The sequence below is a fragment of the Mangifera indica genome, unplaced genomic scaffold (assembly GCF_011075055.1).
Source record: "Mangifera indica cultivar Alphonso unplaced genomic scaffold, CATAS_Mindica_2.1 Un_0105, whole genome shotgun sequence".
NCBI classification, from domain to species: Eukaryota; Viridiplantae; Streptophyta; class Magnoliopsida; order Sapindales; family Anacardiaceae; genus Mangifera; species Mangifera indica.
The window spans coordinates 70686-87682 of record NW_025401197.1 but is presented as its reverse complement, the minus strand read 5'-3'; the positions used below and the strand labels follow the sequence as shown (position 1 = coordinate 87682).

Sequence of the window (16997 nt, the reverse complement as noted above, 5' to 3'; positions counted from 1 at the left end):
GCTTGTGTTTATCATTATTCAATCACTTGTCGGGTCTGGTCCTAGGTTGATATCACCAAGAGGTTCGAATTCGATGAACAATGAGATATTTAAAAGAAGATAATTGCCCTTTAACTTTTTACCTTGCTAGATGGCATGTATTAGTCAAATATAACAAGCTTTCTTTTAGCCATTGGGCAGATTCAAAGCTGACGTGACACCACGTTGGTATTTTCTTGTAAATAAATTTTTGAACATGTGAACAGTTGAGTCAAATCACAACAAATCCCCCGCTATAAATAGGCATGCAATGCCATGAACTTAGAAGCATAAGCAAAAACAAGCATGATGAAGGTAGCACGTGTGCTTCTCTGTCTGGGAGTTTTGCTATTCAGCCTTGGAGTTGCAGAGGTATAGATATAGAGTAGTTTTCTTGGTCAATGTCCTGGATATATGGGTTTTGCTGAGACTCTAATCTAACCGCTTGGCTAATTTGCATGCATGCAGGTTTCATCAGATCTCAGGATTGAAGAAAATGAAGATGTAACCCACGTTGAGCAGGTAATCTTTCACTTCTTTTTGTTTCTGTATAGGAGGTTTTATTTGATTAATTTCATGTTTTTTCATGGATAACCCTAGTGAAATCTGACCTGAGTTTGATTTTGTTGCTGATCAGCTTGTTGTGAGAGGTGCAAACAGAAGGCTGATGCAAGACATAGGTGGGTTTCCACTTTTTGTTTCTCAAATTTGTGCGTTTTTCCTCTGTATTGAAAGCAAAACGCACAGAACTAGTTCTGTTGTCATGCATTGACAAACACATCACTGATGAGAGACCACATTTGCTTCTTCTAATTGATTTTAGTTTTGAGTTTCAGATTGTGGAGGATTATGCAAACAGAGGTGCAGCGTTCATTCTCGGCCAAACTTGTGCAACAGGGCCTGTGGGACCTGCTGTTTGAGATGCAAATGTGTGCCGCCTGGTACCTCCGGAAACAGGGAGTTGTGCGGGACTTGCTACACAGATATGACTACTCATGGAAATAAAACCAAGTGCCCATGAGGTCCACAAGCAATGCAGCAAGCTGGCGGGGAACCCAACTGGGGGGTTCCTCTCTGTGTCATTGTTCGGAGCTTTTTTGTTTTGGTGGACTGCTTTGTTTGGATGCCAAGAAAATGAAAAAGTTGGGTGTAGCTTTAGCTGGTTGATGTGGTTTGTGTCTGCAATCATGTGTATGTTAATGTAAGTATGGATGGAGAAATGTGATGTAATGTTGTTATCTGTGTGATCATTTGAAGGTGAATGTATTAGAAAGATGTGTTTATTTGTTGTCTTGTTTCATCTTTGGGATAACATAAAACAAAGTTTCAGATTTTCAACGCAACTTTCACTCTTATCGACTGAGGAATCAAACAAAACACAATCAGTTTGGTAGAAAGTTTAGTCTTTTCAAAACACTATTAGTCGGTGGGTTCTTAGTTATTAAAAATAATAATATGAACAGTTTAATCTCTCCGTGGAAAAATTTATATATATATTATTATAAATATAATTAATAATAATGATAATTACAAATAAAGGAAGGGAATTAAAAACACAGAAATTAAAATAAAAGGTAGGAGAATTAAAAAAATAAATTTGAAATTTAAAAAGAAATATTTTTAGGGTGATTATCTTTTAACTGAAAGAGAGTGTTGTGAGAATTATCTTTACTTTTAAATTATTTTAAATATATTTATATAACATATTAATCGATTTTATTTTTAAAGAAGTAGTTTTATGTTTAATAAAATATTTAATCTTTTTTTTTTTTTACTACTTTGTGAATAGGATTAAATTCGAATCGAATTTAAGTTTAAGTTTGGTTTGGTTTATATATAGTTGAGTTCAAATTCGTCGAGTTGTGAAAGTTAAGCTTAAATTCTGTTTGAATTTGATTTGATTTGTTTTTTGTTATTAAAAACAATATCGTTTTAATATATATTGATCAAATGATATCGTTTTGTTTAAAATTTTTAATTAAAAAATTTTATGAGTAGCTCGAGCTCGAACTCGAATTTGAGTTTAAGCTCTTATATGACTAACTCGTTTCAAATTTATTCAAATTGAGTTTAAATTTGAATGAGTTTAGTTTGAGTTCAGCCCTATTTATGAATACCTATCTCATGCGAACTTATTTTTGGTAAATTTAGAAATGGCCAAAGGATTTATTATTTTATCTTTTTATTTATTAATTTAAAAAATTTAAAAATTTTTATTTTATTATATTAATATAAATTTAAAATTACCATTAAATAAAAATATTAAAAATAATTAAAAATTTAATTTTTTATTAGTTTAAAATTTAATAATTTTTCCGTTTCTCTCTATTTTCGATTTGAAAAATCATTTTTTTTAAGGATTTTAATGATAATTTTTCGAGGATAATCTCTTCACTAATTGTCAACGTTGGAGACCGCCGATACGTGATTTCTGGATTTGTTGAGCGAAGACCGCTTATAAGATGTGGGCCTAGTTCTCTATGGGTAGTGGCGACCCCACCAACTGCAGCCCAAAAACTTTTCATGAACAATTGCATTCACACTGAAGGGCTACTACAGTAAGCCCAGTTGAGCCGTATAACTGAATAAACAGATAAACCGAGCCAAGTTCAAAATATTATAATTAAAATTTATAATTTATATATCTATCTTTATATTCAATATTTAATGTTGGGTTGAATGTAAGAATTTAAGGTGCAGAACAGAGTAAGGTTAAGATTTTATATAGCTCGCATGTTGAGCTAAGAAATTGTAAGTTCAAACTTGATTCGACAATAACCGAACCACATACCAAATAACTCGCAAGCAATTGGACTCCCTAGCAACCCACATGGTGCCCACTGTTTCTCAATCTCCAAGGGAGAATTATTTTCTCTTTACTTATCTTCAAGATACTCCTGTTTCAACATTTTTGGCTTGAAAATCAAACAACACGACACAAGCGATACACATGAATTTGTTCGAAGTCAAGCATATGTCACAATGTTGTCACACGAATTGAAGATAAAAAAACTCATGCTGAAATCACGTGCGAATCCAAGATTTTTGCCTAACTTTCTCAGTTGCAAAATTATAAACAAATTGAAAGTCATTGCCTAGTTGGGCATAAAATTTTAAAGAAGTAATTATAATTAATGATAAGATCGGGTGCAATAATAGGATGAATGAATTGAAATTTGGCACGCTTGATGTAGTATGGTCAAATATTCGCACTTGGGTCCCATGATTGATTGATCATCCTCATGATCAACTGCCAAATCATGGACCCCTGAGAAAAGTGATGAAACAAGTGGCAACCTTCTTCTTCTTCTTCTTCTTTATCCATAACCACACACATGATCCATTTGACCCAAATGGGTCCTTGCCCATCTTGGAACCTCCGCATCTGTCCCATTACATGCAAGCATCCAATTCTTGTATATCATTTTGCTTTGGGTGATTATTAATTTTGGGGGAAGTGGAGGTTTTCAATCAAGAGCTTTCAAATCTTTATGAAATCTAACGCGGTTTTGTTTTGTGGAGTGTGATTACTTCCAAATCAAATTGAATTGCCCCTGGAGAGAATAGTTTTGGAATGTAGTGAAGGGGTTTGATTGGTTACCGAGAAAGTTCGAGTCTTGTTGGTAGAATCGATACAAAAGGAAGATTCCTGGAAGTGCCATGAAAGAAGAATATGTGATTCTGACATTTTCATCTCTAATTTACAACATAATATTATCGTTTTCTATAAAAACAGTTACTGATTTGACCGGAGTGGCATGAAGACTGAACTCTGAAGAGCTTCTCTTGCTAACCTTTTCTATGTATCAAGAACAACATGAAATACAGAGGTTAAAATGGCTTCTTCGAAATATGGTGATTAATGATCCTTACCAAAAAACAGAAAATACCCATGCCCATATCTTCAGAATCCCCTGGAAAGATCTGTTATTTATCAATTATGGTCAAGTTTGCCCGTGTTTAGCCGATATTGTCTCACTTAATCATGGAAAAATACGTAATTATGTTCTAAACTTGTTACTGATTACCGAAATATGACAGTTAAACAGAGTTGGATAGTTATTATAACAATATATGAAGACGAAGAAATCAATGAACCTAAATAAGTCACACGTACAAACATGGGTGAGGTGACAAGGCAAAAGTGGGACCAAAAATGCGTGTGGACCCCAATGTTCAAGTCCATAACGCGGTTTCGATGGATAAACACTTGCTTGCTGATTCGCAATCGCTAACAACAGAGCAATTAGGCCCGATGAGTGAGTTTCAGGGGGAAGAAGCATCACAGACGCAGCCAAATTCAGATAATGGACAATAAAAGTAAAGCGAATTAAAGAAATATATGTATATATATATTTCAAAGTTACGGTTACAGAAACTTTTTGTGTGTGGTTTTTGGATTCTTCTCACTCATTATCCTTAATTGCCTGCCTCTCTCTTGCTGTATATATTGGGGGGAGGGAATAATAGAGTACCATATCTTGCGCCGCATGTTGGTCTCTTTGGATGTTATTGTTATTTTTGATCATCGGAACCAACGCCTGTGGGTTGTTTGAAAATGTCCCAGAAGAGGCAACAAGAGGATGGAAAGGCCAAAGCAGCAGAAGGGAATAATCCAGAGGACAAGCGGAGGAAAGTTTTTACTTTCGAAAGGTAAGTGATTTCTTCTGTTGATTGATTGTTTATATATGTTTTTTTGTGAAGTTTTATTTATTATTTTTTTCTGCTAAAGTTTAGAATTGAATGAGGGATAACGTGTGCCGTGCTTGTTTGGTTTCAAATTGTAGATGAATGTGGTGAAATAGTTGGGATTTTAATGGCACAGTGGAAATCTAATTGAAGCTGAACTGGGTTCCTTTTCCATCGTTGTGTTTGTTTTATCCATGTGAAATTTATGTTGAATTCTTTAGGTGAAGCGGGAATGGCTAGTTGTTCTTGTTTTATGAGAAGTGGCAATGAATCCCTGTCTCCGTCTCCGTTCCCATTCCCATTCCCATTCTCGTACAAGATATCAATCCTCGTCCCCGGTCTGTCTCCGTTATGGGGATGAAAATGATTCTCCATCTTCTCCCTGTGAAGAAAAACCCTCTTCCCATCTTGTCCTCGTCTCTGCCGGGACCTCCTCCTCTTACCCCCTCGTACCTGCAAGAAAAAATTATCTCTTTATACCTTCTAAACACAATATAAATATATTAAATAATAAATTAGGTAAAATTAAAACCAATCTATAATCACTCTAATATGCATAATAAAAACATAAATAATCTAAAACTATAAAGATATTTAGTATTTTTAAGTAAATATATTAATATAAAAAGATGGGGATAGGGGGGGGGGGGGGGGGGGGGGGGGGGACGGCTGCATCCCCATCCCCGGCCGGTCCTTGATTGTAGGGATCTTTTTCATTTCCGTCCTCTTCCCCGTTTCTATCAAAAAATCGAGGGTCGAGACCTCTAAAGTCAGACCGAAATTGCCATCTCTACATATCACCTTTTAATTTTTTAATGTGGCTTCAGTGTTTATGCTAACTGGGATTCTTTGCTTTTTGAAAAATGTAAAAGATAATTGAATCTAAAATTGGTGTTGGGAGGTCCTTTCCCTGGTCAAATTGATGACTTTGGTTTTGGCCATTAAGATTTAACCTCTTGGATTTATTCTTTTTCTGGGGAAGTAATAATTTGCCTTTTTTTTTTTTTCTCAATATGGGCAGTAACTCAATAAGTATAGAAAGTAAAACGTATGCTCATTCCATATCTAGTAAGGATGATGTTTCTATGCTTTTGAAGATGGAACAGAGAGAGTTTGCTTGAACTTTCTATTGTTTATTTCACTAATAAATCAACTGTTATGCTTGCTTGTTACACTTTGTTAACTTGATGACTGATGAACAATGTTGATATATGATTATTACATTTTTTGTTCTTGAGTTTCTCATTTGTTGTTGATTTTGTTTAGTGTGGTTCAGGATGTTATGAAGATACGCTCTGTCCAGCGTTTACTGGAGCCAGCTTTTGAGCCCCTCATTCGCAGGGTGGTATGCATATTCCCTTAATATTTTCTGTAGCCAAGTATTAAGCTTAGTTCACTAAGCATTTCTTTGTTTTTACAGCTTGTTAATTCTAAAACAATAAAACTAAAATTTTATGCACAAATAACTACATTTAAGTTTCTAAAAGCAGTAGTTAGTGAGCTCCCTTTAATTTTTGTTGCTAGGACAGTTAATTTTGTATTGAAATTTTGATGGACCTTTGTTTATGTATTACAGGTAAAAGAGGAAGTTGAATCGGCTCTAAAAAAATATTTGGTCGGCCTCAAATGGTAAGAATCAACACTGTGGTTTTGGTGATAAATTTTTTTATTCATTGAAGTAGAATGAAATAAATTGTATCAAGGTTTTAAGCCAGAAGATTTTAAAATATATTTTTTTATATTTCTTATTCATCCTTGTCCAGGACTAGCGGAAAAGAGATGCATACTCCTGAATCAAGAAGCTTACAACTGAAGTTTGTAAATAATCTTTCTCTTCCTGTGTTCACCGGGGCTCGAATTGATGCAGATGATTCTAACGTAAAAGTAGCTCTTATTGATACTTTTACTGGGCAAATTGTTTCCTCTGGTCTCGAATCCTCTGCCAGGGTGGAAATTGTAGTTCTTGAGGGTGACTTTGATGGTGATGAGGCTGACAATTGGACAGCTGAAGAATTTAAGAATAACATTGTGAGAGAGAGAGAAGGAAAGAAACCTCTTCTTACAGGAGATCAATATTTTACTCTCAAGGAGGGAATTGGTTTGGTGGGTGAAATTTCATTTACAGATAATTCAAGCTGGACCAGGAGCCGGAGGTTCAGACTGGGGGCAAGAGTAGTGGATAACTCAGATGGAAATAGAATAAGGGAAGCAAAGACAGAATCCTTCACTGTTAGGGATCACCGAGGGGAATGTAAGTTTGGTTCACTTATTGGTCTCAAGAATGTAGTTGATTACTATTACCTTTTCATATTTTCCCTGTGTTGTTGATGTTGTGTTCTTTTCTTTTCCGTACCATAATAATTAAGCATTATTTATTAGCAAAAAATGTAGTTGTATCATTCCAAGAAGAGATTATATTAATTGTCCATATGCTTACATATAGTTAACTTTCATGTTGAATCTTCTTATTCTGTGTCTTTTTTCTTTGATGAACTTTTAACGCATTATTTGGCCATTTTTGTTATAGTGTTTGGTCTTATTACTACTATATACTAATCAAATATAAATTCTGAAAATTGCTGAATTAATATACTTAATGGCCCGGAAGCTATCTTCCTTTGATGATTGGTTGTCAATGGAATTGAAAATTTCTAATTTTTAACAGGGAATCAACCACATGTTATATTTTAGGTTGTTCAAATCAAGTACTGAAACAAATAGTGAAGTGAAATTCCTATTTATTTTTTTGCTTTGGGTTGCAGTATACAAGAAGCACCACCCACCTTCCCTGTCTGACGAAGTATGGAGATTGGAAAAGATTGGCAAAGATGGAGCTTTCCACAAGCGTTTGACTCGAGAAAAAATCCTGACCGTCAAGGATTTCTTGACCTCACTCATATTAGACCCTGCAAGGCTTCGACAAGTAAGAGTGCATTGCTTTATCTCTTATATTTTATTTTTATAGTACTGTACTACTTCAAGTTTGCATGCCTTCTATGAAAACCAAAGGCTACATTTCTTTGGAAATATTGAGATTTAAGATGTTGCTTTGCTGACACTAACATCTATACTTCTTAGTATCCATGCTAAGGAAATGTTCTGCATTAAGTGTATATGTTCTTTTATTTACAACTTATTATGACCGCTTAAAACTTTGGGTGTTTTATCAACTTTCTTGCAGTAAAATTACCATTTATGTATTGTTTTGTACGCAGATCCTTGGCACTGGTATGTCTGCTAGGATGTGGGAAGTTACCTTGGACCATGCTCGGACATGTATACTTGATAAGAGCACATTCTTGTATAGCCCACCTGGTTCTCAACAGAAATCTGGTGTGGTCTTTAATGTTGTGGGGCAAGTGATGGGATTACTTTCAGAATGCCAGTATGTTCCCATTGATAGGCTGTCTGAAACCCAAAAGGCACAATTCTCTTATCACATCATATTAGTTTTTCCTTTTTCATCCGGTTATATATTTTTTCTCATTTGTGTTTCTAATGATCACCTCTGACATCAGGCTGAAGCTCAAAACCTGGTACTTACTGCATATAAACATTGGGAAGAAGTTACATCTTTTGAGGATGAAGCCTCTCTCATGGGTTCCCCGTCGCAATTAACTAATGCTTTTTGCACATCAAGCTCTCCCATGACTGGCAATTCTAATGAGAGCAAGACTTTGGCTTCTCAGAAGATGGGCGGATTTGACTATCCACAACTGAATGCCCCTTCCCCTGATATTATACCATCCATTTATCCTGTTGGGAGTGTGACTGGCTTGGATGATTATGGCTTACACAGTATAGAAAATATGGGTCTCAGATATGACCAGACATTGAATTATCCGGGCCAAGTCAGCAACGCCCTGATCTGTGACACAGAGTCCATCACTCATTCTTTCTGCGATGAAGATCATCTGCGCTTCCTTGATACGGATCATCAGGCTCAGAGTATGAGTTTGGAATCACAGGCTGATCTACAAAGTGCAGTTGATGGCTTCCTCTTAAGACGTTCTACCATTTGTAAAGCTCAGACGAGATGGACAAAGCTGTTCAGTGTGCTGAAATTTTTCTATATAAGGAGAGTTGTGGCCAAAAGAACAACTCTTTCAAGATGTGCCAATGGGTTGTGAAATCTGGTTATTTCGATAGCAAGTTTATACTAGTGAGAGCTGCCCAATTAAGTTTTGCGTGCAGTTGTAGATGGCAACGAGTTGCAGATTTCATCAGATGTGGATTCAGCTTATAGTTCATAAAATCTGGGTCTGTTGGCTGCAGATAAAAACTAAGCGTTAGATTGTAGGTGTGTAGATGTGCATACCGGTACTAGGCTTAGGGTTCTTGCTGTAAATTTTCAGCTGCTTCGTTTGAAGCTCCAATGTTCATGTGAAAACTTAGATGGTTGGTAGCAGCTGTCAAGTTGGAATATCATTTTGTACAACTGCTTTTTGTTAAATAAGGCCAGTATTATCTTTTAGGCCAAAGGGTTTTTTCCCACCCAAGGTTAGGTACAAACCCATGTACACCCATCAACTTTAAAAAACTTATAAATCCTACCTGTGAGTTAAATTATGTTAAAATTTTCAATTAAAATTAATTATAAAATAGTCATTTAATAAAAAAATTTAAAAAACTAAAGTTTTATCAAATTTTTTTCTCTCTATTTAAAAATTTAATAATTTACCTGTACCTAAAGTTTAAAAAGTGACAATTTCTCTTTTAAGATTTTTTTCTCTAATAACTCACCCTTCTTGGTTGTCAATCTTCCCTCCTCCTTCTCCCTTGATCAGCTATCATTCCCTCCCACCCTTTTGTCTCGAAGGAAAGGGTTTGATTGACAAGAAAAAAAAAGTTGGGAAGGAGAGTGAACATAGTCGAAGGTAACAAACTTTATTATTTCCAGTGACAGTTTCAAAATCTTAAAAGGAAAATATTTAATTTTCAAATTTTGGGTGAGAAGAAAATTATGATATTTTTAAATTTTGATAGAAAAATATGATAAAACTTTAATTTTTTAAATTTTTTTAACAAATAATAATTTTATTCATTTAAGTTTTAAAAAATTAACAGACGGAAACTTTGAAATTACATCTGGGTGGAAGCAAGTCTTTTGGTCTATATTATCGGCCTTTATTTACCCAGGTCCATAGAATTGATGCCCATGATCTAGGCTACCAGAAACACTTAAATTTTTTATTGCATTTTAGCATTTTTAGTTCACTAAAAAATATTTTTTGTTTGTTCATGAGATAACGTCGTTTTTTTAAGTATTACTATTTTTTACTTGAGTTTATCTTAAATAAAAATAATTTAATTTAAATTCAGATTGAGTTAAAATTAAAGATAATTTGAGTTTAATTTAAATAAATAATTATTTAATTTAAATTTATAATTTAAATTTATGATTTAAATTCATAATTCAAATGATAAAATTATGTTATCTTATCCAATAATAAATAAAATAATATTATTTTATAATTATTTGATATAATATAAATCAAATTATAAATTAAATTCAATCTAAATCAAATCATTTTTTGACTCACAAGATAGACTAAACTGAATTTCTTTTAGTTTGAATTTCACTCATTTTAAGAATGAGTTAACTCTATTTCAAACTCAATCTACTGATACAATGATGCAACAAATTAATGTGTTAAAATGGATATTGTACATTATGCCTTTCCTATAACCTTTTTTTTATTATGTATCAAAAAAAAATTACAAAATAATTTTGGTTGAGTTTTTGTTTATTCTTTATAATTTTTGTTTATTTTATAATCCTAAAATTATCCATGTTACTTTAAAATTGTTCCACCAAAATTTGTGATTAATTTTTAACAGCTTTAGATATTCAAACTCTTTTGATCCAATAATTAATAAAATTGATAGAATATTTAAACTTTTAAAATTAAGGTATATGTTTAAATTTTTATTATATTCATAAAACTTTAATTTACTTAATAAAATAGTTATAAGTATAATTACTGTATCTCAAGTTTATTAACACAACATATACGGGCGGGTCCAATTATGCTTTGGACAAGTAGGTTTGGACTAGTAGTTTAATTATTCATCTCCTATGGAGGGACTTGCATGGGAAACCCCAATCTCTCCATCGATTCTTTTGGACGGCTTCGATCATTTTATGCTTTGCAGTAAGCAATTTTAACTCCTTTTAGCCTTTAATGTCAACAGAGTGAACCAATTTTCTTGACCGAACCATCAGTTTCCAAATTTACTATGTGAAACACCTCAAGCCGGTTCAGTGTATCTTGTATTACTATCAAAAATCAGACTCTGAAGACAGGAAATGGAGAAGCAAACAGGTCATGTTCTTGTGCTTACTTATCCTGCCCAAGGCCATATAAATCCTCTCCTTCAGTTTGCTAAACGCCTGGCCTCCAAGGGACTTAAGGCCACTCTAGCCACCACCCATTACACTGTCAAGTCAATCCGTATAACCTCAGTTGGCGTCGAGCCCATCTCCGATGGCTTCGATGAAGGCGGTTTCAAGCAAGCTCCGAGTGTAGAAGCCTACTTGGAGTCTTTCAGAACAGTTGGTTCAAAAACTTTGGCAGAGATCATACTCAAGTACCAAAACTCAGACTCGCCTATAAGCTGTATTGTCTATGATTCAATGCTGCCTTGGGTTCTTGAAGTAGCTAGACAGTTTGGCATTTATGGTGCTGTACTATTGACTGTTTCAGCTTCTGTTTGTTCTATGTTTTGGCAAATAAATCAAGGGCTTTTGACTTTGCCCATGAAGCAAGAAAATTTGCCCTTATTGTTGCCGGGCCTGCCTTCACTGGAATTCTGTGACATTCCAAGTTTTCTTGCACAGCCTGGCAGTAATCGTGCTTATTTGGCAGCGATTTTAGAGAAATTTTCTAGATTGAATGAAAATGATTGGGTGTTCTGCAACTCCTTTCAGGAACTGGAAAGTGAGGTAACTGGATTGCATTTCATGTTCAATAAACTTTTATAGTTTGCTAAATAGCTAATTCAGAGTAGTAATTGTTTGTAGAGTCTGGTTAAGAAACAAAGATACTGTTGTGTCATATTGAGTGTGAAGACAATAAATCAAAATACAACAATATCCCTTGTCAAAATTTACACTTAAGTTTTCTTATAGAGTGAATTGTTTTTCTAATTTGTGTGTACTTCTTACTCTGTCAAAAGCTAGTGAAGACGATGTTGGGACACTGGCCATTGGTGTTGATCGGTCCAATGGTGCCATCAGCCTACCTGGACCAACAGATTGAGGGAGATTCAGCTTATGGAGCTAATCTTTGGAAACCAACTAGTGTAGAGAGCATGAGATGGCTAGACACCAAGCCAGAAAATTCAGTGATATATGTGTCATTTGGAAGCATGGCAGATATTGCGGCTGCACAGGTTGAGGAAATTGCGCGGGGCTTGAAAGCTAGCAACAGGCCTTTCGTATGGGTTGCAAAGGAGAATGAGAACAAGTTGCCGGTTGACTTTGTGAAGTCACTTGGTGACAAAGGTTGCATTTTGACATGGTGCAACCAGCTTGAGGTGCTAGCTCACCCTGCCGTGGGCTGCTTCATAACACACTGTGGATGGAACTCAACTTTGGAGGGGCTGAGCCTGGGTGTGCCAATGGTGGCAGTGCCACAGTGGAGTGACCAGCCAACTAATACTAAGTTTGTGGAGGATGTGTGGAAGGTAGGAGTGAGAGCTAAGAAGGATGAAGAGGGGATTGTTAAAGGGGAAGAGCTAAAGAGGTGTATAGAGATAGTCATGGACGGAGAAAGAAGTGTAGAAATTAAGAGCAATGCATCCAAGTGGAGAGAGTTTGCTAAGAAAGCCGTCAGCGATGGTGGTAGCTCAGATAGGAATATTGATGAATTTGTAATGAAGATGATGGAAGGATAGAGAAAGATAAACGCTTGATTGTTGTCATCCCAAAAGTAATTTAACTTACACAATAAATGTATCATTCAGAGCCAGAGAATGCCCCAGGTAACTCAATTTCTTTGTATTTCATCAAAAATAGTTTAAATTTTGTCCCACATGCAGTATGAGCATGATTCTGTCAAAAGGTAGGTTAAACCTTGGAAAAAGGCAAAATATAACTTCCAAAATACATCGACTATTTGGGCAAAGTATTGAACATATATACTTTCCCATTTCAAATTAATGTAGTAACCGGATGTGAGAAGGCATTTCAGAGCAAAATTAGAAGCTGATTAAATGGCTTCCGCAAAAATTACAGTACTCTCAAAATGCTTTTCACCAACCATGTGTCAAGAGAGTTTACATCTTACAAGCATCACTGTCCCCACGTACTTTACCCTGCAAAATTGGTTTTAAATTTTAATTCAACAGATTATCTTCTTGTCAAATCCATGAAAAGGCATTGAAGGAAATATAAAAGGTTAACTTGCTGAATAATGAAGGAAAAAGGGAAATTTACTAGATGCAGTATGCCGGGTGGCTACCTTGTTCTTCCTGCGTGCTTCCAAAATCTCTTCTAGGGGATGTCGACCTCAAGATTGGACATTGCATTTGATCATTGAAAGAATTTTATTGAAGCATCAGATTTCACAGGCATGGAAGCTATTAGAATTGATTTTTTTTTCAATTGCAACACATAAAGGACAAGGATGTATGTGGGAATTCCTTCAGCTGTATAGAGTTACCAGTAATCTGAACTGAAGACGATATTTAGCCCAAACACCATAAACAGCATCAGCTATTGTAGCAATCTGGGATAAAATGCCCTCTAATTAATATAGGATAAAGAGAAGACAAACAGGTTTTTTTTTTTCAAATATACATGTTTTGTCTTGAGAAATGCCGGGGCTTACAGGTTCATATTTAGTTACTGCATAAACCCATCCAAGACCAACCTGTTCATATAATCTTCTAAATACCTGCACAATGATACTTCTATGAAATGTTAGCCATCAAAGGACTTTAGAAAACAACCTCCACTCCTCAGTAACAAAAGAACAGAGATTTATTTGCATAGAGGAGGCTTACTTCCACTTCTGTAACTACAGTTCCATCAAAAAGAAGTGCATGGATTCTTCCCATAACCTTAACAATAGAAAGAAAAACAAACTTGATTACATGATGTCCATATTTTTAACTTCAATCACATACAGTTTTGTAGTCTAGGCCTTGATTTTCCTCAGGAAAGTATGCATCTGAGCCTATGTCAACAAACTTAGTAGTCCCAAATTGCTTGTTCCTCTCTCTCAGCATGTTAACCTCACAAAAATGCAATAGCCATTGCTTCTAAATTTTATATTTTATGAAGAAGGAATAAAATTTTCACTAATTTCTATGGAAGGTAAGGTATCACCTGATTTTTAAGAATTTAACCGTAATATATTTTTGTAGAGAATCAAACCGAATCTAAACATCATTTGGTTTAAGTGTAATTTGAATGAAAATAATTTAATTCGAATTCAGTTTAAGTTCAATTAGTTAAAATTAAAAATAACTTGGGTTCAACCCAAATAAAAAATGGTTCAATTAAAGTTTATAATTCTAATTTATGATTAAGATTTACGGTTTGAGTTTATGACTCAAATGATAAAATAATATTGTTTTACTTAATAATAAATAAAACGATATCTTTTTTATAATTGTTTTATATAATGTGAATCAATTGATAAACTAAGTCAAAATTAAATCGAACCATCTCCAACTTGTAGGTTAAACTGGATTAATTTTTTTTTAATTTAATTTTAGTTTAATTCTAAACACACGCTACCTTTTCAATTCAGACTTGAATAAATTCAAATTAAATATATTTAAGTCAAGTCAACTTGGTTAAGGTTCAAGCCCGCCGCCACCAAGTTTCTAAGCCATAGTCTCTTTCTTTGTTGCCTGGATGCCCCTTCGAAGAGCTACCAGGGGGCAACGTGGGCATTTGCATGATGCTTTTTTATAGTTTTTTTTAATTATGTGTCAAAAACAAAATAACAAAATAATTTTAACTGGGCTACAATTATTCAGTGTAATTTTTGCTTATTTTATAATCCTAAAATTGTCCCTGTTATTTTTTAACCTTTTTAGAGATTAGGTTGCTCTTACGTGTCAGAATACTGATTTGTCTCTCTAAACAAAATAAATAAAGTAAGTTTATCCTTTAATTAAAAACAAAAACAAAAAGTCGTTCTCTTCCTCCACACTTTATCATCCTTGTGTCATTTGTCAAAATAGTTGGTAAGGACTATGGACTAGTAGTTCCATTATTCGTCATGGTGGGAATCCTGATTCCTGAGGACTTTCATAAGAAACCTCGACCTCTGGACGGCTTTGATCATTTTAAGCTTGCCATTAACGTCGACAGAGTGAACCAATTTTCTTGACCGAACCATCAGTTTCCAAATTTACTATATATAAAACACCTCAAGCCGATTCAGTGTATCTTGTATTGTATTACTATCAAAAATCAGACTCTGAAGACAGGAAATGGAGAAGCAAAAAGGTCATGTTCTTGTGCTTACATATCCTGCCCAAAGCCACATAAATCCTCTCCTTCAGTTTGCTAAACGCCTGGCCTCCAAGGGACTAAAGGCCACTCTAGCCACCACCCATTGCACTGTCAAGTCGATCTGTGCAACCACAGTTGGCGTCGAGCCCATCTCAGATGGCTTCGATGAAGGCGGTTCCAAGCAAGCTCCAAGTGTAGAAGCCTACTTGGAGTCTTTCAGAGCAGTTGGTTCAAAAACTTTGGCAGAGGTCATACTCAAGTACCAAAACTCAGACTCGCCTGTTAACTGTATTGTGTATGATTCAATGCTGCCTTGGGTTCTTGAAGTAGCTAGACAGTTTGGCATTTATGGAGCTGCAGTATTCACCGTTTCAGCTTCTGTTTGTTCTATGTTTTGGCAAATAAATCAAGGGCTTTTGACTTTGCCTATGAAGCAAGAAAATTTTCCCTTATTGTTGCCTGGCCTGCCTTCACTGGAATTCTGTGACATGCCAAGTTTTCTTGCACAGCCTTCCAGAAATCCTGCTTCTTTGGTAGCGATTTTAGAGGGAATTTCCAAATTGAATGAAAATGATTGGGTGTTCTGCAACTCCTTCGAGGAGCTGGAAAGTGAGGTAACTGGATTGTGTTTCATGTTCAATAGGCTTTTATAGTTTGCTAAAGAGCTGATTTAGAGTAGTAATTGTTTGTAGAGTCTGTGTAAGAAACAAAGATACTGTTGTGTCATGTTAACTGCGGAGACAACAAAATACCTTAAAATCATTGGTATCATGATCATGATGAGAAATCAAAATACGGGAACATCCCTTATCAAATTTTACACTCGGTTTTTTTGTTGTTTGAGTTATTTTTCTAATTTGTTTATGTTTCTGACTCTGTAAAAAGCTAGTGAAGACGATGTTGGGACACTGGCCATTTGTGTTGATCGGTCCAATGGTGCCATCAGCCTACCTGGACAAACAGATTGAGGGAGATACAGCTTATGGAGCTAATCTTTGGAAACCAACAAGTGTGGAGAGCATGAGATGGCTAGACACCAAGCCAGAAAATTCAGTGATATATGTGTCATTTGGAAGCATGGTAAATATTGTGACGGCACAAGTTGAGGAAATTGCGCGGGGCTTGAAAGCAAGCAACAGGCCTTTTGTATGGGTTGCAAAGGAGAATGAGAACAAGTTGCCGGTTGACTTTGTGAAGTCACTTGGTGAGACAGGGTGCATTTTGACATGGTGCAACCAGCTTGAGGTGCTAGCTCACCCTGCCGTGGGTTGCTTCATAACACACTGTGGATGGAACTCGACCTTGGAGGGGCTCAGCCTGGGTGTGCCAATGGTGGCAATGCCGCAGTGTTGTGACCAGCCAACTAATTCTAAGTTTCTGGTGGATGTGTGGAAGGTAGGAGTGAGAGGTAAGAAGGATGAAGAGGGGATTGTTAAAGGGGAAGAGCTAAAGAGGTGCATAGAGATAGTCATGGACGGAGAAAGAAGTGTAGAAATTAAGAGCAATGCATCCAAGTGGAGAGAGTTTGCTAAGAAAGCTGTCAGTGTTGGTGGTAGCTCAGATAGGAATATTGATGAATTTGTCATGAAGATAATGAAAGGACAGCGAAAGATAAACGTTTGATTGTCGTTATCCCTTGAATAATAATAGTAATTTAACTTCTTAGACAATTAATGTATCTTTCAGATCCAGGGAATGGCTCAGGTAACTCAATATCTTTGTATTTCAGCAAAAATAGTTTAAATTTTGTCCAACATGCAGTATGAGCTTGATTCTGTCATAAGGTAGATTAAACCTTGACAAAAAAGGGAAAATA

At 35.4% G+C, this 16997-nt stretch overlaps 4 protein-coding genes across 4 annotated transcripts; all 4 read left to right on the top strand.

The window, feature by feature from the left end:
- The first annotated feature begins 223 nt into the window (after positions 1 to 223).
- On the top strand, positions 224 to 1301 carry LOC123207794 (snakin-2-like). Its single transcript, XM_044625270.1, has 4 exons — positions 224 to 390; positions 487 to 540; positions 656 to 698; positions 855 to 1301. Exons 1-4 carry the CDS (start codon positions 325 to 327, stop codon positions 1037 to 1039), a joined length of 348 nt encoding a protein of 115 aa, XP_044481205.1. The 5' UTR covers positions 224 to 324; the 3' UTR covers positions 1040 to 1301.
- Positions 1302 to 4560: 3259 nt separating this feature from the next.
- Positions 4561 to 9183, top strand: LOC123207804 (calmodulin-binding protein 60 A-like; the record flags this gene model as incomplete). The annotated part of the gene is given in 7 exon segments (XM_044625281.1): positions 4561 to 4671; positions 5974 to 6052; positions 6284 to 6336; positions 6471 to 6958; positions 7470 to 7630; positions 7923 to 8129; positions 8226 to 9183. Coding segments are annotated over 7 exon segments (1695 nt in total). The 3' UTR covers positions 8838 to 9183.
- A 1741-nt stretch (positions 9184 to 10924) lies between these two features.
- LOC123207798 (UDP-glycosyltransferase 74B1-like) lies at positions 10925 to 12970 on the top strand. Its single transcript, XM_044625273.1, has 2 exons — positions 10925 to 11653; positions 11887 to 12970. The coding sequence occupies exons 1-2, from the start codon at positions 11018 to 11020 to the stop codon at positions 12604 to 12606; spliced, it is 1356 nt and encodes a 451-aa protein (XP_044481208.1). The 5' UTR covers positions 10925 to 11017; the 3' UTR covers positions 12607 to 12970.
- Positions 12971 to 14877: 1907 nt separating this feature from the next.
- LOC123207796 (UDP-glycosyltransferase 74B1-like) lies at positions 14878 to 16937 on the top strand. The gene is made up of 2 exons (XM_044625272.1): positions 14878 to 15795; positions 16067 to 16937. Exons 1-2 carry the CDS (start codon positions 15160 to 15162, stop codon positions 16802 to 16804), a joined length of 1374 nt encoding a protein of 457 aa, XP_044481207.1. The 5' UTR covers positions 14878 to 15159; the 3' UTR covers positions 16805 to 16937.
- The last annotated feature ends 60 nt before the right edge of the window (positions 16938 to 16997 follow it).